The following is a 23,959-nucleotide window of genomic DNA, read 5'->3' as shown; positions in this document are numbered from 1 at the left end:
AGCTTGGAAATTATTCTTTGCACATGACAGAAATGTGGTGCATCCTAGCAAATGCAACTAAATCATAACACCTTATCTTGCACAAGCAGCTGCCCTATCTGCAGCCATGTGATATGGTGAACCCTCGTGTGGGATGCTGTTGGGAGCAGTTGTCTGTCGAAAAAATGCCAGGCAACTTAACTCGGATTCAAAGGGGCATCAAGTGTCTTGTCGATATGGCTGGTGATGCTTAGCGGCAGGGCAACTTCGGATATAAACGATGCTCAGATTGTTTAGCGTGACGAGACTCAAAAGCATTTCAGTCGTGTGGCTTCTGCATGGTTTGGGGTGGGGAACGAACTGTAGAAAAGCACAAAGCATGACCGTTCGAGGGAGCGCATTTACTGTTGGTTCAGTGCAACCATGGGAATTTCAGTCCTTGCCGTGACATTGCCTCAACTGGCTGTGAGGGAACTCCACTGAAATTTCGCAGGTGTGATGATTTTGTCTGGCAGGCATTAAAGGGACACTGAAGAGAGTTTGTCAAACTTCTGTTTTTTTTTTCTTTTTTGCATTGCATAGACCAACCCAAACAAGCACACTTTTCATCATTTATCCAGTCAATAAAGCAGTATTTAATTTATAAAGCCTGAAAGAAAAAATACCATGCATATTTGCGGCGGCCGCAACAATTAACAGTGACGCGTATTTGTCTTGCAATGTGATTGGACGATGTCAAAGATTAGAGTTGTTCAAACCAGTTTCAGTTTTGGTTCCATGAAACAACACGCTTAGCATCCAATGTTATCATAGAGAAAGTCTTTCCTTCTCTGTGACATTATCATTGGTTGGGCATTCTAGATATTTTAGGCATCGGCATATCATGCTTCTGCCTTGTTGTTGGCTGCAGAATGGATCAGATAAGTTTGCCAGCACCACTTAGAATCATAACGTAGACTTGACGAGGCGTACGCAATGGCTGAACAACCTCCAAGTTATCGGAGATGCTCACCTGCGAAGCATTTCACCCCCGTCTTTGGAGCTTGCCTGGCTAGTCCCTGTGTCGTAAGAGGTGTGTTCGCAACGGGCCGACAGTTGGCTGATTTCGGCACTGAGCCCGCAAGCTGTCGGTGATTATTTCAACGCCACCCCAACGAGAGCTCACCAGCGCGTCAGTGCCAGTCAGCACGCAGTCTTCCAACTCGCTTGTGGAGCATTGAAAGTTGAAGCACAAAATAGGGAATGCGGTGTAGAAAGCATTACCTAAATTAAAAAAACATCAACTCCGAAAAGAAAAAAAAAGAACACATGTCCAATAGGGGATTCGAACATGCTCACTGCGACACACTGCATACAGTACTTTGAACTAAGGCAGGAAAAAAACGTAATCGAATATGTGTGGTCATGCTGCTGATCGCTGTGCTAGTTCACGCTGCTCGAGCAGTTCTTTCATACCTCGGTTTTACGGTTTACAATAAAAGTTTCGGTTTATTTTAATTTCTTAATATCTATATTAACTTCGCTGACTCTTCTCCCGCCTTTAATTGGCCTTGAATGTTCTACTAGCGTACCAGTGGCACAGGTATATGCAGCTTAGAGCTCAAGTCAGCAAGGCATTGCATGCGTGCTTCTGTGGAGCTATTTTGACTTCATATAGTTTACTAAGCTTGATACAGTTTATTTGCTAACAAACCAAAGCCACACTCTTCCGGGCACAAATCTTGTTGTGGTTCAGTTTTAATTGAGCAAACAAATTGTGACAACCGGTCAGCGGCTGGCCGGCTGTCTCTGTCAGAGGATAGGTAAGCCGCGCAGTGGGCCTAGTCAAGCCAATCCTGCAAGAGTAAGCATCACACGCAACGTCATAGGAAATCAGCCAGGAGGACGAAGAGAGGAGGACAGCACTTTCCAATTATTTTTCTACTAAATAAAGTTGCGTAAACGCACACAGAGTGGTCGAAACATGGCCTAGTTACCAGACTTTTATTTGTGCAAATAATCGCACAATGTTTACGAATCACTTCACTGTCCCTTTAAAGTGTGCATTGCTCACAAACAATTTCGTGCCAATAGGTTTACCACAAAGATGAATAAGTTATAAGGGCATTTGACTATAGTGGTTCAGTTTAAAATTTGTAGAACAGTAACTCTTTCGCGACCGCCGGAAAATTGACCAATTTTCAGGCGTCCAAGAAAACATTTTTTTTCAGCTAAAAAACTTGGTTAGGCACTAATTACAGGAACACAAAATGCAGAATATTTAACGACCTTTCCAATAACACCAGTTTTTAAATGCTTTCGTATACCATAGTTGCAAAAAAAAATCAAAATCAAAATTTTTGTCAAGTTGTCGAAAAAAATGATAAAAAAGGAGTTGTGTATATCAACCCACCGGTAGTAAAAAAAAATTAGAATATACATTTTGTAGGGAACATTTCAAAAATATGCCCTAGAAAAAATCTCGACTTGCGCAAAACAGTTTGTCAGATATAAAAAAAAATGTTCGCACGGTGCTTGTGTCATGCAGTGAAGCCCAACCTCTAATTCAAAATATGCGATTTCTGGTGGTTCCCTGGAACAGATCTGGCGGTTTGACCTTATCAGAGGCACCAATTTGCCCCCACATAACGCAAAAACATCTTGTCAATGACTGACTTTGCATTTACAGCGAGCACAATATCTGAGACAAGCACGCAATGCAGAAAAACAGGCATGAATTTGAAAACGGAACTCCGTGGTTGATGCTTGTTGTCATTCACGGTCAGTTATCTCTCAAAACATAAAGTTGAGCTTTATTATAATCTTCTTACTCGCAATTGTAGCCTTGCTTGCAGGAATGAGGTGTGATGGGCTAGAATCGTGCCCTGCAAACTTTGGCAAGCTGTTGCGCGATAAAAAAGATCAGCACAACGAGCCTCCTCCATTGCAGCGCAACCTAGCATTTTTGAAATGAAACAGTACAAAAACTCATCGGAGACTTGGTCTAAATAGACAGTTCAACTAAGCAGCAACACTATACACCCGGAGATACCCTCGTACAGAAACGAAACTGAAAGGCCAACAGCTGGCGGTGTGTAAGGCCGGTTTGAAGCACTCTTTTCATCGGAACAGATATCTGGTGACTGGGTGTGGCGACTTGCATCTGAAGTTCTTATCGCAGAAATAGGGTTAGGGGGGGGGGAGGGGAATCAGGAGCGGCGTGCTTTGTTCGAGGACCAGTCACGAACACTCAAGGCGGCATGGCAGGTAGCCTTGAAGTTGGGTAACTGCGTAGTAGCGCTAAATATGAATTTTGCGATGTAGAAACGAAACCGAAACTGTTGTAAACTGTTCACGAATGGTCCTGGGGTAAGTAGAACTACCACACAACTTAGAACAACGTGCACAAAGGCACTAAAACTGCTTAACTCTTTCGCTACCACGCCTATCAAAATCGATCAATTTGATCGATACTTTTGGGAGCGCCTTTTCATAGCGTTCCAGGCGTTTCTCGAACAAGTAAAGCTGTTCGGAGTTAGATCAGAAAATGGCCTTTCAAAATCAGTTTTGTTTTCATTTTTGCAACGGAAACGTGATTTTTGACACGCTTTTGAATCACCTGGTTGTGGAAAAGGGGCGTGGTCATCGCGCCTCAAGGCTACCAACGAAGAATGCGTGCAACTCGTAATTACTCTGCACCAGCGCTTGTTTTTTGCTATCAGGGCGTGAATGGGGAACTAGCAAACGATTTTCAATCGTCAGGTTCACGCTCTGACAGTAATAATCCCAGAAATCGGCTGAAAATGTCAAGCAGTGCCTGGTTGCAAAGCTACTTTATGATTTTAGGCAGTTTTATTGCCTTTGCGCAAGTTGTCCTAAGTACTCTGGTAGTTCTACTTACTCCAGGACCATTCCCAAACAGTTTACAACAGTTTCGGTTTCGTTTCTGCGTCGCGAAATTCATACTTAGCGCAACTACGCAGTTACCCAACTTCAAGGCTAACTGCCATGGCGCCTGAAGCGTCCGCGACTGATCCTCGAACAAAGCACGCCGCTCCTCATTTCCCCCCTCCCTAACCCGATTTCTGCGATAAGAACTTCAGATGCAAGTCAAAAGGTCACACCCAGTCGCCAGATATCTGTTCCGCCGAGGACAGCGCTTCAAACCGGCCTTACACTGCCAGCTGTTCGCCTTCCAGTTTCGTTTTCATGCGAGGGTATATCCGGGTGTCTAATGTTGCTGCTTAGTTGAACTGTCTATTCGGACGGAGTCTCTGATAAGTTTTTGTACTGTTTCATTTGAAAAATGTTAGGTGGCGCTGCAATAGAGGAGGCTCGTTGTGCTGATCTTTTTTAGCGCGCGACTGCTACTCGGCCAAAGATCGCAGGGGACGATTCTAGCTCATCGTACCTCATTTTTGCGAGCAAGGCTACAATTGCGAGTAAGAAGATGATAATACAGCTCAGCTTTATGTTTTGAGAGATAACTGACCGTGAACGACAACAAACATCAGCCACGGCGTTCCGTTTTCAACTTCATGCATGTTTTTTTCTGCATCGCGTGCTTGTCCCAAATATTGTGCTCGCTGTAAATGCAAAGTCAGCCATTGACAAGATGTTTTTACGTTATGTGGAGGCAAATTGGTGCCTCTGATAACGTCAAACCGCCAGATTTATTCCAAGGAACCACCCAAAATTGCACAGTTTGAATTAGAGGTTGGGCTTCACCGCATGACACGAGCACCGTGCGTGCTAACATTTTTTTTTATATCTGAAAAACTGTTCCGCGCAAGTCGACATTTTTTTTAGGGTGTGTTTTTGAAATGTTTCCCTGCAAAATGTATATTCTAATTTTTTTCTACTACCGGTGGTTTGATATACACAACTCCTTTTTTATCATTTTTTTCGACAACTTGAGAAAACTTTTGATTTTGATATTTTTTTTCACAACTATGATATATGAAAACCTTTAAAAAACTGGTGTTATTGGAAAGGCCGTTAAATAATCTGCATTTTGTGCTCCTGCAATTAGTGCCTAAATAATTTTTTTGCAGAAAAAAAAATGTTTTCTTGGACCCCCCAAAATTGGTCAATTTTCTGCGGTAGCGAAAGAGTTAAAATCATAAAGTAGCTTTGCAAACAGGCACTGCTTGATATTTTCAGCCGATTTCTGGGATTATTACTGTCAGAGGGGAACCTGACGATTGAAAATTGTTTGCTGGTTCGCCATTCATTCCCTGATAGCAAAAAACAAACACTGGTGCATAGTAATTACGAGTGGCGTGCATTCTTTGTTGGTAGCAGTGACGCGCAATGACCACGCCCCTTTTTCACACCCAGGTGATTCAAACGCATGTCAAGAATAACGTTTTGTAGCCATAACGTTTTGTAGCTACAGCTGGTCTGACACGCCCTGAATTTGTTTTCTTGTGCTTTTTGCAGCGCCAGCGCGACCCTTGCTCAACCTGAACCTAAACTTGAATGCATCGAACTCACCCAAGCGATCTCGGCACAACCTCACACTAAACTTTGGTTGCGCCGCTCTGAGCGCTGTGGGGGAAAAAGTGGACGCCAGCGTCGCCCTCGAAAAACAGGGGTGAGTTTGGTCTCCTTGCATGTCATTTCCTTTCCTGCTATACTTTTAAAATCACATCAAACTCCCTGGTCTCTGAAATGTGCAAGTCTATCCTCAGGCAGCTCTTGCCACAGCAGTCTCACAAACAATGCAATAGAGCTCAAGCATCTGCACAAATTTATCTTTGCTGCAATGGCCATCGATGGGATCATTGAGTAGAGCTTGTGCAGAGCTGTTGCCAGAGATTTTTCTAAAGACGATAGTCTTTCTTAAGCTACTTAAACCCAGAAATTTTGGCCTGTCTGCCTGTCTGCCTGTCTGTCTGTGACTCGATTCAGCCACCCGGCCAAAGTGAAACGAAGTCTGCGCACTGGTCTTATGTACTCGCAGCCAAATATAAACGTCAAAGTGCGGTTTATATGTTCATACTTGTCAACATTGTTGAACAAGAACAAGACATTACGCAAATATAAGACAAAATTAATACACAAGAGATATTTATGGTGTTTCATTATCAAAAAATTCATAGATGCTTGATTTTCGCGAAATAAAATACTGCATCCACTGCAGAAAAAAACATCACCCTGTCGCCTGCTGTCGCCCGCGCCACTATAGCTTCTGGGGGCATTTTAAGAAATCAAGCGGCAACTGTAATGAGAGGTTCCACTAGGTAGGTTCCACGTTCCGCTTGGAAGGCACGTGGAGTAGGGCAACGAGGTTTTATAAACGCGTGAGTAGGGTGCCTCGATTCACGCGCATCTCCACCGTACGACAGCGCTGTCATCGAGGCACCCGGCCTGAGCAGTGCAACGCGGCAAACCTTTGGCATGTTTACCTTGGGAGGAGCACGATGCAAGAGGACAACGAGCAGATACGCGGCCAATTTTTTTGGTGGGGTTATGAGCTACCGTAAGGGAGGAGTTTTGCTGAAAGGAACACTAAGCCTCGGCTTACACTCTGCCTAGAAAAAAATTTCAGAGATGGTTCAACCCACAAACCACCCATTCCTTTGGCTATGTCCCTGCTTGAGTGTTTTGCCCATGATGGCAGATGAGTGCTGTTGCTGTTCTTATTGCTAAACAAAATGAACCACAAAATGAGACCTTTGTATAAGACCTTTGGAAAGTTTAAGCAAGAACAGAGAATTGGCTTGCTCAAGGAAAATTTTTTTGAAAATGCTCATTTATTGTCATAAAACCCTGTATTTTGCATGTCATGTTGTTTGTTCTTTACAGAAGTTGGGTCTCTACATTATATCTGTGAAGGCTACAAGTAATTGAGAGGCTATTCTGGATTATAAACTACAATGCTTTGAAGCTATTTTATTTTATTTTATTTTATTGGAATTGAAGTTGGATATGGTTACTTTGAGGGGCTACAATTAAGCTTGAAATCTAAGGTTTGATGAAATCTTATCTGGTCGGGTAAAAGATTCATAGCTAAAAGTGGGGGACCGTGGACTGGAGGTTTATTAAAAAAGGTTAGAAGATGTTTCGGCTTACATATGGACGCCTTGTTTTCTGAGCAGAAAAACTCAAAGCTCGAAGCTTTTGAAGTACGCCGAAGTAATCACCCCAGGCGTCTTGCATACGTAGGCGGGAGATTGCCTGCTTTGTGGTTTAGTGTTTTGAGGGGCGAAACCCTTTAGGGGCTTGGGCTGCTGGCGCCTCATGTTGTCGTCGTAAGTGTCGTCTCATGTAGTCACAGTACTAAAACACCAGGGCCCGTTTGCCCGTACGCATAAGTTCTTCTAACGAATAAGACGCCAATAAGTCGAATTCGGCCACGGCAAATAAGCCGGTTTCCAGAAAACCCAACAGAAACGCTACCTTAACCGAGCGCTTGTATCAGTTTCGGGCAAATGACTTATTAGCTATACAACGCTAAAGTCGTAGTTGAGAACTTATTCCCACACTTATCGCGTTCGGGCAAACGGGCCCAGGACACTCGTTTACGCCTCGTGCTATAATGTAACGCGTACTAAAAAAACAGTGGGACACCCATTTACGCCTCGCGCTGGAACACTTTGTAACGCGTACTAAAAAAACACCAGGACACTCGTTTACGCCTTGCGCTAGAACGCCTCGTGGTTCAAAGACACGAGACTTTTACAGCAAAGCTGTATACCTCTATCCCCAGCAGTTTCATCTCTGTGGGCAAAAATGCCAAGGTGCCAAAAATACACTTATACATTGCTTGCTTCGCCACTCCCCAGGTTTCACGTTAGTGGAGAGTGCCCGGGATTTTTCCTGTACTAGTTTGAATCGTGAGGGACTTGACATATCAATCAGCATAAGAGCCATTTCTTTTCTCTGGTGATAACTGCAGCTTTTTCCCAGGCTATTTTAGGCATCATGGCTTCCTCGTGTTGCACGTAGATGCAGTCTGCTTATCTCCGTAATCGCCTTCAAAAGTTGCCGCTCTCACCAATGTAGCAATAGCTGCAGTCTGCACAGGGCATTTTGTACACAACACCAAGGAACATGTCTTTTTTTTATCTTTTCCTTAACAGCTACCAGCTCATGCCTCAACTTGCACGCAGGAATGTGAGTGAATGCACATTGTAAGAGCACATTACACCAGCCAGAGATTCGCTCACACCGGGCGCATAAGGCATGGTGGCTTGGGCTCGGCAAGGGGGACCAACAGGTTTTGATGGGTGTGATCACCATTGTAGAGCAGAATCCATGAAGCGCTTGGGGTAGCTGCAGTTTCTGAGTTCTTGGTGCAGTTGGCGTAGATCAGCAGCCCTATCTTGTGGCCTTGGGCAGAGGTTTTCAGTGCATTGGGTAAGGAAAGCCATGACAGAGCGTTTGTGACAGGCCGGGTGAACAAGTGCACTTCTGTGAGTTAATAAAAGTAAAATTTCCAGAAGACATGCAGTCACCTTGCAAAAAGTTTGTTGTAGGAACTGAAACCTCTGTGCTGCTGGAATTTGTTCATCTGATATCGATTAGCAATGAGTTGCATATATGGTTCTTCCTTGGAGAGTTGTATATATATCTGGTTTTTCTTTGGAATTTTAAGCAATTGTTCAAGATGAACTTTCATTCCAGTGACATCTGTTCAATTAGGCTTTGGGCTTAAGGTTTCAATTATAGTCATCTTGTTGGTCACCATGACTTTTAAACAGGAAAATAGGTTGTTGGTTGGCTAATCATTAAGACGCAAGTGAAAAACTGTTGCGCAACCGCCGATGTTTCTGTGGTGGAGACAGTACGACTAAATAAGAGCAGTAAGAGAACGCGTTGAATGTGAAGCTTCAGTTCATTGCCTAATTTAGGAAGGCTATTGTTTTTGACTTTGCACTGTCCTCAGAGTAGCTACGTTCTGTTCAAACTGGTTCCATTCCAGTTCCCCACTGTTCCACAGAACTGCAACACAAGGCTTAGGATTGCATAGTTTTCTTAGTATAAGACGTTTATTAGTGCAAGAAAGGATTCCAGGTGGAGAAAATATATGTGCATCGCTACAATTTGGCACGCAATATACCGAGGCAGGATTTTCTTGCAGTAGGTCCCAAATTTGAGTAGCAGTAGTTCCTACCCGCCACATCGGTACGTTCTAAACAACCGGTTTTGAATACACAGTTGAGTTTACAACTCTCATACCTGGAGGCTGTTTTCTAAGAAGGAGCAGTAAAAAGAAAACAGCAATGTTCTGCAATCTTGGTCCGTGGCAAAGGAGGGCAACAGTTGCTCAAATCGGCATCCACAGTAGCTGAGGGATCGCTTTTAATACATGTAGTAGCACCATCAGTCTTTCTTTCATATTGGTATGAGTGTGATTTTTATTGTTTGTATATAACTGCTGGGAAGGTTGATGGAACTTCGTGTGTTTGCTGCGGTCATGTCGCGCTGTACCTTATAGATTCGCCGTTCCCTTTCTCGTCTGTGACCAGGTGGTATCACGGCTCGATCAGCCGCCTTGACGCTGAGAACTTGCTCCGTGTCCTGAAGGAAGGCAGCTACCTCGTCCGCAACAGCGAAAGTTCCAAGCACGACTTCTCACTCTCCCTGAAGTGAGTGGGGCACTCTCGTTGACACTCCTTCTTGCTTGCACCTTCTTAAGGCACCCTTGTGCCTTAAGCGGCATCTGGGCTTGAATCCTGCATTCTCGGAGAAATACCAAGGGAGCAGAAACTTTTTGTTTAAACATCAGACCTATGATGGCTCTTGTGTCTGTTTTTTTTACACCAAAAAGTGCTTTGTTTGTTTGTTTAGAAATCAACACGCAGGCAGAAGTAATGTAATTCCAGTCCAAATGGAGTTTCTTTAGGTTTTGAAAACCAGATTAGACGTGTTAGTTCTTTGAAAAGGCGATTAGTGTCAGTGAATTTGACATGGAACTACCAAATTAGACCTGCTGGCTTGTGGCAGAGATGCAGAGAAGTACTGACATTTGAAGTTTCAAATATACTAGAAATATTATCTTCCAGTTGGGTTATTAGATCAGTTATTAATCGGTTCAAATTCAGAACTCAATTATTCTCACATCCCTACCAGTAAATGACTGAAGCTGGTACTTCTGCTTGATTCTACTGCTCCTTTTCCTTTTTGTGTGGGTGTGTGTGTCTGAGAAAATGATGTTGTGAATCAAGAAAGAGAGTTGCACAGTGAGCCAGGCATGGAAAGTACTGTATGATTGGTTGACGCGATGAATGGTAAAGGTAATAGCTGACTTGGTCAATCGCAGTAATATTCTCACACAGTTACTACTACATGTCATAGCTGTTGCTGTCTGTGAAAAGTGTTTGCCTTCATAAATCTTTAATGCAATTTCAGAAATTGTTACGGCACACGACAAAAGTCTATACAGAATCAATATTGATGGCGTGCAATGATCAAAGAAGGCAGCCAGTTTGGTAATGCTTACAAGTTAGTCTGTGTCTTTACTTAAAATTTGGGTGACGAGGTGAAAAGCAAAAACGCCCATGTGTACGAGATTATGGCGCACATTAAAGATCCCCAGGTGGTCAAAATTTATCCGGAGTCCTTCACTACGGCGTGCCTCATCATCTGCGTTGCATCGGCATGTTACACCCTACAATCAATCAATCAAAATTTGGGTGACAGAAGTTGAACAACAAAGTCGCTTTAAATTGGGCATGCTATTCTTAGTACAGTTAAACCTCGATGTAACGAAGTCGGTAAAATTTTTAATTTACTTCGTTACATTGAAATTTTGCTACATTGAAATTCGCGGTTTTAATGAAGTGTTCATCCTGTGAAGCATTTCCTGCAAAAGAAAACGTGGCGCGCATACACGGCTGGCGCATTGTTTCTGTTTCTCTCGGTGCTTAATCGTCTACGCGGGCATTAGAGTGAACCGCATGGAGCGTTTCCTCCCCTCAAAAACATGCCCCACAAGCCACAGGCGCGCTGAGGCTGACGCAGCCGCGGAGACAACCCGCGCGATGTATCTCCAGTGAGCGCTTCCGCTCGCTGAAATGCAACTCGGGGGTCAAACGAGAGGGGCATGCGAGAAAAAAAAAAGCGGATAACGTGGGCGAAATTTTCACTGTAAAGCGTCTTACGCTCCGCTTATGAAAGCACCAATCGAATATCCTCGGCATCCCCGAGCGCTTCGAAGCTCCCGCCATAGGGTGCGCGCCTCCCCAATCGCAGACGCGGGTGTAAAAAAAAACGCGCGCACAAGGCTTTCATAAAGCTTCACAAATGCTTGATGGAACGATGAAACCCAACGAGCATGAGCGAACTCGAACGAAGGGCAAAGCGGCGGCATGCGGCGGCGGCGGCCCCGCAAGAGGCGATTAGGCTTACCACAGCGGAGGATGTTTGGTGGGCGCTTTCGTAAGAGGCGCGCATGACGTTTCACTATGGTTTTACTGTGAAAATTTCGCCCACGTTATACGCTTTTTTTTTTCTCGCGTGCCCCTTTCGTTTGCCCATTCAGTTGCGTTTCAGCGAGCGGTTATAAGCGGTCGCTGCAGCTACCCCACATCGTGCGGGTGGTCTCCGCGACTGTGTCAGCGCGCATATGGCTTGCGGGGCGCGTTTTTGCGGTGAGAAAACGCCCCATGCCGTTCACGCTGATGCCCGCGTAGACGATTAGGCTCCGACAGAAACAGTGCGCCACCCGTGTATGCACGCCACACAGTTTTTAAGCAAGGGGCTCGCTCAGACTCCGCGGCTCGCTGCATCCGCGGCATCGGGCGGCCCGTGTTGCCGTTTGCGTTTTATTGAGATCCCATTTCGGCGCTTGCGTCTCCCAAAATATACCTCTACAACTTAAATTTCGTGCCTAGTTCTCCGTGAAACTTCGTTACATTGAAATTTCGGCAAACGGGACTTCGTTACACAGAGGGTGAAAATACATGGTGTGCATACACTTGAAGTTACGAAAAATTCCGTGGTTCGTTACATCGAGGGTTTCGTTACATTGAAGTTCGTTACATCGAGGTTTAACTGTATTTGGTTTGCAAAAAGAAAATGTTTAGATGTGGCCTTTAAATTTGTTTTCATGTTTCACGATTTTTGGCACCACAAGTTGTGATGCCAAGACAGGTTTCATATGGTAATGCTTGCTCTTAGAATTTTCTGAGCTAATGAACAACTGGAACAACTGCTGTTCAGTAGGTTGGTTTATTCATATCCTTTGCCCTGTAACTTATTGTTACGGGCCTTGTTGACTTGTTTTTCCATTTTTGTGTGCCTTTAAGCGCTAATAAGTATATAGATGCCTGACAAAAATAATTGGGATTGGCCACTTCTTAGCCAAAATTCACGACTTTTTCCCTTCTTCTTTCTCCCTCTGAAGTTTCCGTAACTTGGATATGGCTACCAATAATTTTATTTTGATAACACTATGTTGTCAGGAATATGGCAGCTGTTAGCCACATGTCTTTAAATTACAGTTGTTGAGATTAAACGGTGTTGCACATTTTATATTAATTTGCCTGGTTTTCACATAAATGTGGCAACACCACTACATTCCATTAGTTTCTGAAATGCCACTTGCTTTCTCAGTTCCAAACACCCTGTAAATTGTAAAGTCATCAGTGGACTCAAAGCAACATGGCCTTAGCTGCTGATCTCTCATCAGGTGTGAGCTACTAAATTCCCTCCTCAGGAGGGAATGTATGGTAGTATGCTAGTTTCTCTATAAACGTGGTTTCATTGTACAGGCTTTAACGTGTTGGGAGGTGCGTAATACGACCTTGAATCAGCTGAGGAGAACACCGCCGTTTATTCCAAAAACTATACAGTCATGTTGGGTGCGGCTTCCCCGATCCCGGTTGCCAACCTACATTTCCACATTGGCTGTTCATGGACACTACATTATCCCGTCAGGGAAGAAAAGAAAAGGTTACACAAAATCTTTCAGATGCACAGGTCGGTGCCTGTTTCATTGAGGGTACCGTCGTGAGACAGTCTTGGGAGTTGGTGACAGGGCTTGGCTAGGAGGAGGTGCACTGTGGCCAACAAGGTCGCTGTTACCTGGCACAGTTTTATCGTCCAGACATGGCATGTCGACCTGGTCTTCGTGTTGCTTCACCTGAACAGTGCTTGCATCTTTGAAGAAGCCCGAGTTGCGACAAATCGACACTCCACTCCTGGACGCTGTGATTCTGGAGCCATTTACCTTGGTAACTGTGTATGGATGCGGGTCATAGTAAGGGGAAAACTAATTTGACCTGTCTTGCCTGCAGAGAACTTGTTGTCCAACACGCACCTGGTTGGGGCTGGTGTGTCTCCAAGTGTCGGCGTACTGTTTGTTGTACACCTTCCTTTGGGTGTCATTCCATCTAGCTTCGGAGTAGGCTGAGTTGCGAGCACCAAGCGCAAGTGTTGGAAGAAGATTCCTCATGGGTCTCCCGAACAGGAGTTCAAATGGAGATTTTCCTGTGGAACCATGGGGTGTTGACCGATAGGCAAGCAAAAATGACTGAAGCTCACTGGTCCAATCCGAATGGCTGACTCGACTTGAGAGTAAAGACTTCTTGAGGGTGCGCATAAATCGTTCGGCTTCTCCATTAGCCTCTGGCCACCATGGAGTGATGCGATGCTGCTTGAACCCAAGCTCATCAGCGAACGTTGCAAAACTATCACTCTGAAAGGGTGAGCCATTGTCAGACTTTACGATTTCTGGGCAGCCAAACTGAGAAAAGATGGTGCGCAGATGCTTGATGACTGTAGGTGCTGCAAGAGTGTGTATGATGCTGACAACTGGGCACTTTGAAAAGTCATCCACAACCACCATCATCAGGAAAAGGGCCAGCAAAGTCCACTGACAGCTCGGTCCATGGACCTCGAGACAGTTCCTGGATTGGCAAAGGATCACGCTGGTGTGTAGGTGTGTTAGCTTGACATGCCAGGCAGCTCTTCACTGTGTGGTCCACAAGAGAGTCTATCCCTGGGAACCACACCTTCTGACGTAAAAGCTGTTTTGTGTTGACAATGCCTTGGTGTCCTCGATGTGCAAGGTGCACTGCCCTTGCGTGGAGCTGTGCTGGGAGTACAATCCGCGTGCCTCGCAACACCAGGCCTTCTTTAGAAACTGACAGTTCTGTCGCAACAGGAGAGAAGGGCCGTAATGTTGTGCTCTTCCAGCATTTATCATGCTGAGGCTGATTGAGGGCCTGCTTGAGTGAGCTGAGCCCAGGGTCAGCCATCGTTGCTCTGGTCACTTCTTCCATGGTCATAGCAAGAGGCATGCTGTGGGACATGACAAAGTTTACATACTCTTCAGCAACTGACTCCATGCATCGAAACGGTTCTGTGAAGTTTACTGGGTGAGGAGAGAGGTAGTCAGAAGGGTTGCTTGGACCACTGGTGTGTTGCATCCTAAATGTGTACTGTTGAATTCGGAGTGCCAAATGCTCTAGACGTGCTGACGGCAGAGAGCGGGGGTTGCTCAGAATGCTGACCAATGGCTTGTGGTCTGTCAGTACGCAGAATGCTGATCCGTACAGGTAGATGTAGAAATACTCAATTCCCCACACCACTGCTAACATTTCTCTCTCGATTTGTGAGTAACGTGCCTCAACTGGAGAAAGGGCCCAACTTTTATAAGCTACTACTCTGGTTTCACCTCCGGCTGTCTGCGTGAGGATGGTGCCAAGGCCATGGGGAGCAGCATCAACAATGAGCGTGATATCTTTTCTTGGGTCAAAGTAGGCAAGCGCTGTGGCTTCAGACAGCTTTCCCTTCAGTTCGTCCAGGGCATTTTGCTATTCGTCTGTCCAACACCAGTCTTCCCCTTTGGCTGTGAGTTTCCGGAGTGGTTGAGTGAGGTGGGCCATGTTCGGTATGAACCGACCGCAGTAGGTGACAAGACCAAGGAGAGACTTCACTTCGCTGGCGCTGGACGGTGGTGATGCATCCAGTATTGCAGATACCTTTGTGGGGTCTGGCTGTATGCCTTTGCTTGAGAACACATGCCCGAAAAAGGCAAGCTCCTGTTGGTAGAACCTGCACTTCTTGTCATTCAATGTGAGACCACTCGGCAGTAAGCATTCTAGTGTAGCCTTCAATACTTCGTCATGCTCCTTCTCAGTCTTTCCATACACCAGGATGTCATCACTCACGTTGATTACGTTAGGGATGTTGGCTAATACTTGACGTATGATGTCCTGGAAGACCTCGGCTGCTGCGTTGATGCCAAAGTTGAGTCGCTTGTATCGGAAGAGTCCCAGATGCGTAGAGAAAGTGGTGATCACACAGGATGGTGCGTCAAGTTCTAGCTGGTCGTATCCATCTTTCAGATCGAGTTTGGGGAATACAGTGGAGCCATTCAAAGCAACAAGGATGTCATCCACTGTTGGTGTGACATGTCTCTCACACTGGATGGCTTCATTGGCACATCGCATGTCAACACACACTCGAATCTGCTGGGGGTCATGTGGCTTTTGGATTGGAGATACCCAGGGGGTTGGTCTTTCGGCCTTTTCTGTGATGTCGAGGGACTGCAGGCGTTCAAGTTCTTCTTCCAGGGGCTGCCGCATGGTGAAGGGGGTGCGTCTGTGTGGTTGTGCTACTGGTTGAACAGAGGGGTCAACATGAAGGTGCACCTGAAAGTCCTTGAGACAGCCAACACCTTGGAAGAGCTGTGGGTATGCCCCTCTTGGGTCCAGCCTGGTTGCCACCTCTTCTAAACTGTATGTGATCTAGACTAGTCCCAGACGAGATGCTGCAGAAAAGCTGAGCAGCGGTGCACCATCTCCAGACACGACGTAGAGCGCTTCGTGGCTGCTGCGCTCCGTGTATGTCATGACAACGTCCAGCTTTCCGAGTAACGGTGACGGAGAACTTGCACCACAAGCAAACAATCTCGTTGACGTTTTGGACAACGTTTCCTCGCACAAACGACTTTTCACGTCGTTCGAACTGACCACGGACACGGTAGCACCAGTGTCAATTATAAAACAGATGGGTTCACCGTCGACGTTGATGTCCACCTGTGGAGACGTGGTCGCTGCTTGAGAGATGGCTGAAGTCATGAACACGTGTTCATCACTGTCAGTGCCACTGTCCCTCACGACTGCGTGTATGGTTTTGGGTGCAGAACGACACATGTGAGCAAAATGTCCGATTTTGTGGCACGCGTTGCACTGCTTGCTGCGGGCGGGGCAGCTGGAGCGTCCTTCGCTGTGAGGCCACGATTGTTCACAGTTGTAGCATGTTGCATCTGCTTGTTGACGGTGTGGAGGCTCACGAGAGGCTTTTCCTCGGTGCTTCGGCTGATGATGAGGTCATGAGTTTTGTTCGGTGTTTAAAGCAAGTACGGGCGCTACGTTGTCCTTGCTCTGCTGATGGTCGTGTTCCATCACAGAGAGGTTGGATTCAACTTCCTCGAACAATATGCCTTGCCTGAGGATGCCTGCTAGGTCGAGGTCATGCTGCATGGCGTATCGGCGGAGGCGTGTTGACGTCGTAGAAAGTAGAATTTGATTTTTGATCTCAGCGTTAGCATCAGCAAAGGCACAGTGCTTCGCGAGCTGGCGCAGTCTGGCGTAGAATGTGTCGAGCGATTTGCTTTCCAGTTGCTTAGCTTAACGGAAGCAGTAGATCTCGAATGTAGCGTTCACCCGTGGCGTGAAGTAGTTGTCGAGCTTCTGGCGGGCTGCAGAGTAGAGGGAAGTTGCGGCGTCAGGGGTACCGGTGCTTGAAACGGTAGATGTAGCTGCGGCGGCAGTGGGGTCGGGTAACGCACAGTAGATATCGTAAACTTCCTTCCCAACGTAGTGTAGTAGCATGGCCGTCTTCCGGGCGTCGTTTGTGGTGCCGTAGGCCACGATGAAATTTTCGAAGCGCTCCACCCATCGCAACCATTCGGTGCCGACGTTATTGGCGTCAGTGGCACGCGCGTCGAAGAAGGGAAACGCGGGAAGCGAGCTTTTCGCCGTACCGCGAATTTCGGTCGTTGTGCCAGTGGAGGCGGCTTCGTTCCGGTTAAAATCTTCACTTGGTAGCTGTTGCGTTGTTCAGACGCATCCTCGACGCCATTGTAACGCGTTGGGAGGTGCGTAATATGACCTTGAATCAGTTGAGAAGAACACCGCCGTTTGTTCCAAAAACTATACAGCCATGTTGGGTGCGGCTTCCCCGATCCCGGTTGCCAACCTACATGTCCACATTGGCTTTTCATGGACACTACATTAGGCTAAACAGCTTTTTCCGTGATGACAGTGACAGACTTATGAAATTTACATCAAAGAGGGCAGAGAAAGCATTACCACTGTGTGATGGTCGTCAGACACAACTGATGTCACCTGCATTAATGGTAATTAAGGCAACTTCTTCTAGAACGGAAGAATGGTTTTAGCAAATACGTGCTAACCAAATTCGCTCTGTCCTTGAGGTGCGAAAAGGCAAAAGACCAGCATGCAGTCAAGGCTTACTAGTTTGACAAAGCCACACTGCTGCTAATTAGTCAACGAATTACCCGCTTAGAGGGATTAAGATGTGGTACATCATGCAATGTCATGTTTGCACTTGTCACATTGTTCTTCTTTCTTTCTTTTTTCATTTCTTTCCCCTTTTCTCCCCCTGCAGGAGCGCACGAGGGTTCATGCACATGAAGATAGTGCACAGTGAAGACGGAAAGTTTATATTGGGCCAGTTCAGCAAGCCCTTTGAGAGCATCCCCGAAATGATCCACCACTACTCGGTCAACAAGCTGCCCATCAAGGGCGCCGAGCACATGTCTCTCCTCCACCCAGTCATCGACCAGCTCCTCTGAGAAGAAGAGGAATCACACATCCGTCTTGCAGCTGGCTGCTGCACGTGGGCAGCACAGTCGCATGTCTTCAGTTTCTTTCTCTTAAGCTCGGATTTCTTCGTTTCATGTCTGCTTTCCAGCTGTGCAAGATGCCAAAACACACGTTTTGCACAGAGCTCTGCCATCGTTGCAAGGTTTCGCCTCGTACTTTTTTTTTTTCAAGTGACAGTGTTTGGCTTCCAGTGCTTGCTGGAGAGAGAAGGCTGTGGTGAGCTTGAGCCAGCCGGTCAGAATATTCTGAGCGAAGCACAGCAATTTTTCTCAGCCTTTTTTTTCAAGGTGGCTTTCTTTGCAGCCAAGTCTTTCTTCAGGGAAAAAATAATAAGAAATGTGCTTCGAGAGATACATTTTTATGTCAGGTGTGCGCAAGTTTGAATGGGAAAAAAAAGGCACACCTCTATAACCGTATTTTCTCACAGGACTGAGGGTCACCGTTGTACACTTGTATTAGTTTGTAATCTCTGTTAAACTTTTCTTTTATTTGGGGTAGCCCTTTTGTGTTGCCATTCTCTTTTAATTTGCTCTTTAATCATTTTCATTGCATTTTAGTTCCTCTAGTCATGGACGCTGCTCTCAATGGCAAGGAGAAACATTTTGAGATTACCAATACTGACATCATTTGCTCATTTTTATTTACTTAACTTCACTTTTATGGGTGCTGCCATAGCACTAACGGGAGGTGTCCTTCAGAAAATGTCACCTTTACTCAAGGAACAAACTGCCCAAGGTCTCTGTTTTTTTCTACTAACTTCCTTTTGATGACAGGAGTAACATTCCATACGTAAGGGTCAGCTGCTAGTGCTTAACTACAAACTGAAGTCATGTACTTAATTTTATGATGTATTTATTGCCCTTTGATACAAAAGGTAATGAGATGTCTAGTCCATTCACTTGGGTACACACTATCTCGGCATCACTTTAACCACAAAGAAACAATGTTTTCAGTAGTGAGGAATATGACATGAAACAACATTGTTTTAGCCAGCTCAGCAGCCAAGCTGAGACAACAGCAAAAACATCTCGAGTATGATTGGAGCAAACTGGTCTTTGATCGGAGAGGTGCTAGCTGCATTTTAATAGTCCATACCTGGCAGGTGTGGCAGCACGTTTCACATCGAAATCAAATTCCACTTGGCGAGAACCATGCGCTTGCATTCAGCCTTTATTTTGCCCCGCCTTGCCTTGCATTCTGAGAGGTCAGTGTGCGTTTGGAGTTACCTTAGCTTGTTTGTGCTTCTTTTAATTATGTCTGTGGACGGAACTTTACTGATGGCTTTTGGCATTCTCAAAGTCAGCATGGATTGTCTAACAAGACCACCTATGCTTGTCTCGCGCACAAACTAATTCAAAAAGCAGCTAACCCTCAGTAAATTGCAGTCAGCCATATTTCACTCGTTATGAACGCAAAGTTTTCACAAATAGGTCGAACACTGCTTTTCTTTCTGGGGGTTTGCTGCTTTCTGTATTACTTTTTGTCGAAAATTTCTGAGGTATGGTTGCACACTGATCGCAGATTTGTGTTACGTTAAAGTCAACTTGTCCATTAGATCATTTGTAAGCACCAAAAAAAAAGCTGAGGTTAATGTTGGGAAATTACGATGATAATGTCTTGTGGTCCATTGAGTCAACACAGGGGCCTAGTTGTTGTACATCAGTTACGTGGCAGTGAGCTTATCCTTGATTGAAAAGCCCTAATGCATCTTTTACACGATGTAGAGTGCTGTAGATAGGCACATTTATTTCTACATAATGAATGGTTACTTGCCGCCCTGAGAACAGGCTATTTATTTACTCCGTCACAAGGATACCTCAAGCCTTCTTTGTTTGCTTTAAGTTCGCATGATGTGTGTGAGTGGCAAAGAGATTTTGGTGCGGGGATCAATGTCTTGCCGAACATGCTCAACATTCCCTGGTGAACGCTCTGTCGGAGAAACTTTCGTCCAGTTCTGGCCACGCTTTTTAGCACTGCGCATGGCAGACAAAATCTAACAGCCCAAACGTCATCAACAATGCAAACAAGGGAGTGTTTATTGGTTTATCAATATTTATTGTTAATCAGGGCTCCGAGTACTGCAACCTTCCTTAAACCTAAATGGATTGTGCAGCCACGTGAAAAAGTGCATTCCGTTTTGTGGCAACTGAGCGAGAAGTTCTCTGTCAGACGCCCTGCCCAGCATTCCGACTTTGATTAGCGCTGCCGACATAGTTTGGGTTGACGCTGCTTGAGCACATTTTGCGCAATGTGCCTTCTCAGCTGTGAGAGTGAGACAGCGGTACTTGGAAGTTGAAGACATGCACTGCGGGAGTGGTGATGCCGTAAGTTCCCTGCCACACACAGTGTTGACGCCGCACTACAAACAGAGAGACACCTTTGCCTGCTGAACTTTGCTTTCAGCAAGCTGCTGTCATGCTTGCTTCTTTCAGCTCCTTAGTATAGCTGCTGCATTTATGTTAGAAGCAGTGCTAGGCACATCGTGATTACAATGTAATGGATGTCTTTGTCATAGTTGGCGGCCAGTTAAGGTGTTGTTAACAGTTCGAGTGCTGCTAATCTTTGACTTTGTAAGCTTTGACACCATGATTTCTTGACAAATCCAGCCAACATTGCAGTTAATATGCTTCTTTTATTAGTCTGTGCAAATGTAGCTTTTAATTAAGGGTTTGCTTGATGCCAGACGCAATTATTTAAACTAACGAACATAATTACCAGCTTCATGTCCTGAAAAGTTCTGGTTACAACCTGGGTCACGCTAGTTTGCGTCGCCTGGCGGGAAGAATTGTGAATTTCTGATTTTAATTTTATATTTATAAACAAAAACTTCTGAAAGTATTCTGGACTGCCCATTTATTGTAAATTTTTGTCCACCATGTAATGGAAAAGAATTTTATTTTTTATTTTTCTCATTTTCTGACATTGAAGAACTTTTTCAAGAAAAATTGTTTGCCGATTGTAATCTCAATGCCATGCATATGTTGTGTGTATATCCAAATAATGGATTCAGTTGCGTCTTCAGGCATCTTATCATGGCGTCGCACCTCCATCAAGAATGTCATCCTACACATATATTAACGACAGACTCACAAGTCGCAACAGCATTGAGTGCAAATTTTCAGTATGTTTTACTGTTACCTAGTGTGTGTCATGTGCTCTCTCTGAAACAACGGAACAAGCCTAGCAGCATCACGCATAAATGTTCACATATCAAGGCACAAGTAATTAAGAATTTGTTTGTGGACACATGCAGCAACGAGCTGTGTATAGTGCACAAGCATCTGTAAGATAAGTTTTCTTCTTCATTCTGATCTGACCTGCGGAACGAAAGTGCTAAGAGATACGAACTGGGTCACCGTAAAATATTTTTGCCCCACATTTTTTTTTTAGTTAGGGGTGACGCATTATTTAATATCAGTGTTCTTAGCTTCAGGGCCATAGCCAGAAAGTGTTTTCTGAGGTGTTCATGGGTTATCGGAAGGGAGGAGTTTTGCCGGAAGGAACACTAAGCCTCATTTACACGCTGCCTCGAAAAAATTTCGGGGATGGGTTTGAACCCCCAAACCACCCCTCTGGCTACATCCCTCCTTAGCTTATCAAAGTACAGAACTTTCATTTCAGGAGCAGTGTTTGTGATGAACATTTGGGAACAGTTGAAAGGAACTGAGAGCACTGGCACTAACATATTTATTTAACAAGCGGGCATGGCTGTGTACTTAGAAGAACAGAAGTAGCAACAGCAAAGTTGCATACTTTACTACTTTCTTTGTATTGAAGAGGTGGCTGGGTATACGCACATCCTTTTCTCTTGCGGTTGTTATCTTTTTATTCTAAAGGAAAATGTCTGTGCCATGTGCTTCGACCTTGAAGTGTAGGCAGCTCTTGTTGTATTGATGGGTGGTGACTTATTGTTTGAATGTGGGGCCAGGAAAAGTTGGTAGTCTAGGTTGTCCATATTTTTACTGGAAATTTTGAGGCCGCATGACAGAGTCAGAGCTACGTTGCCGACGCACAAGCTAGCTGTTGGGAATGGGTTTTGACGTGCAATATGAGTATAAGGGCAAGGTTGGAATGACTGTATTTTTCCTTTTTGGAGTTGTTATTTATCCATGTGTCCAGTGTGGTCGGGGTGCTTCTCCGAAGATTGTTCAGTATTAACTCACTGTTTCTGCTCCTTTGCTTCAGTTTTGAACAGCTTCTTGCACAAACACATTACTTGGAGTTGGGAGTTGAATTTGTACATAATTCGATGCTCTCTGTAATCTCTTGTGCTGCACACCTTCATTTCAAAGCTTGCCCTTGCTTCACAAGTAACGTGCCAAAATGCGCGCAAATGAAACAGGTTGGACGTGTCTTGTCTCATACGCATCCACAACATTGAGCTCTGGCAGTACAGGCAGGAAATGGAAGAAATAAAGGAATGACAGGAAGGTGTGTAGTGTGCCTAAAGTATGGCACATACCTTGTAGATATGTATTATTTTTGCGACTTGATTTGCATGAGTAAGACATGCAAGATGTAAAGGAACTCATCACTACATACTTTTACCGGCCTTTTTTTTTTTTTTTTCAGTTTTGCCATCATGTTTTAGGTGCAAAGTGTGCGTGTAGTATTTGTTGTTGCTTTTGTTTCCACTTTGTGTTAATGAGAATGGTGTTGTGCCAGTTTGTTATCTCTAGTGTGACAATACTGAGGACTGTACAGATATCCGCCGGTGTTCGTACTTACATGGGTGTGCTGATATGTTTCTAGGCCTGGAGGTCTTGTGTGCCCTTGCCCTACGCAGGAAAGTTGGGGGATTTGTACAGGAATGCTGACCTGTGAACACATTCTTCATTTGCGTAGATCTGTTGTCCTCTTCCCCCAGGGTCCTTGTGAGATTTTGTGCATTTCTAGCCACAGCTTGGTCGCCTAGTGGCAGCCGGGGCTGCACTGGGGGTGTGTCAGTTTGAGCACTCAATGAACTGAAGAACCGTGTACATAGGGTTTTATGGCCAGGAGGCTTTCATCCGTTCTTACGATGCTGTAGTTTTATTTGGAACAGCAGCTGTGCGTTGTTTTCAAGAAGGAAAGTATTCTCTCTTTTCCTAGGTTAGAGAAACAATTGAGTGGTTTGGGCTCACGACACTTTGGTGTGGTCAGCCTTGTACTGGAGTGTTTTTAAATAAAGCAGGTTCTGCGAAACGGTGTATGCTGTGTCGACAGATATTTTTTATGAAACCACATGGCACATGCAGGTCTCTCTTGCTAGCCCTTAACTCTCAGTTTTGTGGAAGAAAACACGACTCTTTATATGGCATACCTGCCAGGTTTCCCGAATTATCCGGAAGACTCCCGAATTTTGATGGTTTTGTACGATTGTACGAGCAAAACAAAAACCTTCCTAAAACTACCTGTTTTGCTAAATCTTTCTCCAAGTATGGCCTCATTGCGCCGGAGATACCTGACAATGCAATACAATCCTACACTTTTGTATTGCGTAGTTGGCCGTGTAGCGTAGTCGGTCGTGTGCAGAAGTTGAACCGGTTAGTACTCCAGCAGCGCTGAATGCAAGAGGCAGCTCAGCAGAGCGGCAAAAATTGCACCCTGTTCCGACCATCCATGTCTGATAACTCTCGGTCACGTTCTTTTGGTGAAATGTCGCAGAGGCGGACTTTGTTAGCCGCGACAGTAATCCATAGGACTTCCCGAAAAGAGCGGTGTCAGCCATGTTAAAGATTTAGCAAGTGACCAGTGGTGTAGGTTGTTAGTAGTTTGGACGACACAGTTCGGTACCTGCTCAGTTGTAACTAAGTTAAAAAGTGCATGTAAAATATTCCATTGTGTTACTTCTAATCCCCCCCCCCCCTTCCCCTGACAGATCTCCCTAATGCCATCGCGGCGAACCTGGCAGATATGCTCTTTATATGGGGAAACCGGATGCTAGGCCTATGCACTGTAGCATAGAGTTTGAGCTTGCATAAATGGATTCGTGGCCATAAAGGCACAAATACAAGACTGAACAGAGATGAAGACACTAAGAACCAGTCGGGCTTGTTGGGTCATGTCAAATGTTTACAGCGCAGATACATGGTACAGAAGGACGAAGAACGATTCTTAAATTTCACGGCATGGCATGTTTGTCTACATCAGCTATGACATAATAGAGAGAGAGACCTAAAACAAGTAGTATGTTGACTCCTGTAAAAGAG

General features: G+C 45.1%; 1 protein-coding gene and 1 pseudogene across 2 annotated transcripts in view; one reads left to right on the top strand and one right to left on the bottom strand.

Moving 5' to 3' along the window:
• The window catches only part of Hwt (SH2 domain-containing adapter heavyweight), a 253,722-nt gene extending 230,769 nt beyond the window's left edge, over positions 1–22,953 (top strand). For both annotated transcript variants that reach the window (XM_077699734.1, XM_077699733.1), the window contains exons 11-13: positions 5,401–5,554; positions 9,435–9,554; positions 17,551–22,953. In XM_077699734.1, the coding sequence (XP_077555860.1) occupies positions 5,401–5,554; positions 9,435–9,554; positions 17,551–17,737 (461 nt within the window). In that variant the 3' untranslated portion in view covers positions 17,738–22,953. The remainder of the gene's footprint in view (positions 1–5,400; positions 5,555–9,434; positions 9,555–17,550) is intronic.
• Positions 15,249–17,084, bottom strand: LOC144170951 (uncharacterized; annotated as a pseudogene).
• Positions 22,954–23,959: the final 1,006 nt, after the last annotated feature.

The sequence above is a fragment of the Haemaphysalis longicornis genome, unplaced genomic scaffold, assembly GCF_048455015.1.
Source record: "Haemaphysalis longicornis isolate Haplotype H1 unplaced genomic scaffold, Haemaphysalis longicornis Haplotype H1 scaffold_2, whole genome shotgun sequence".
NCBI lineage: Eukaryota > Metazoa > Arthropoda > Arachnida > Ixodida > Ixodidae > Haemaphysalis > Haemaphysalis longicornis.
This window is presented reverse-complemented; position numbering and strand designations above follow the sequence as displayed.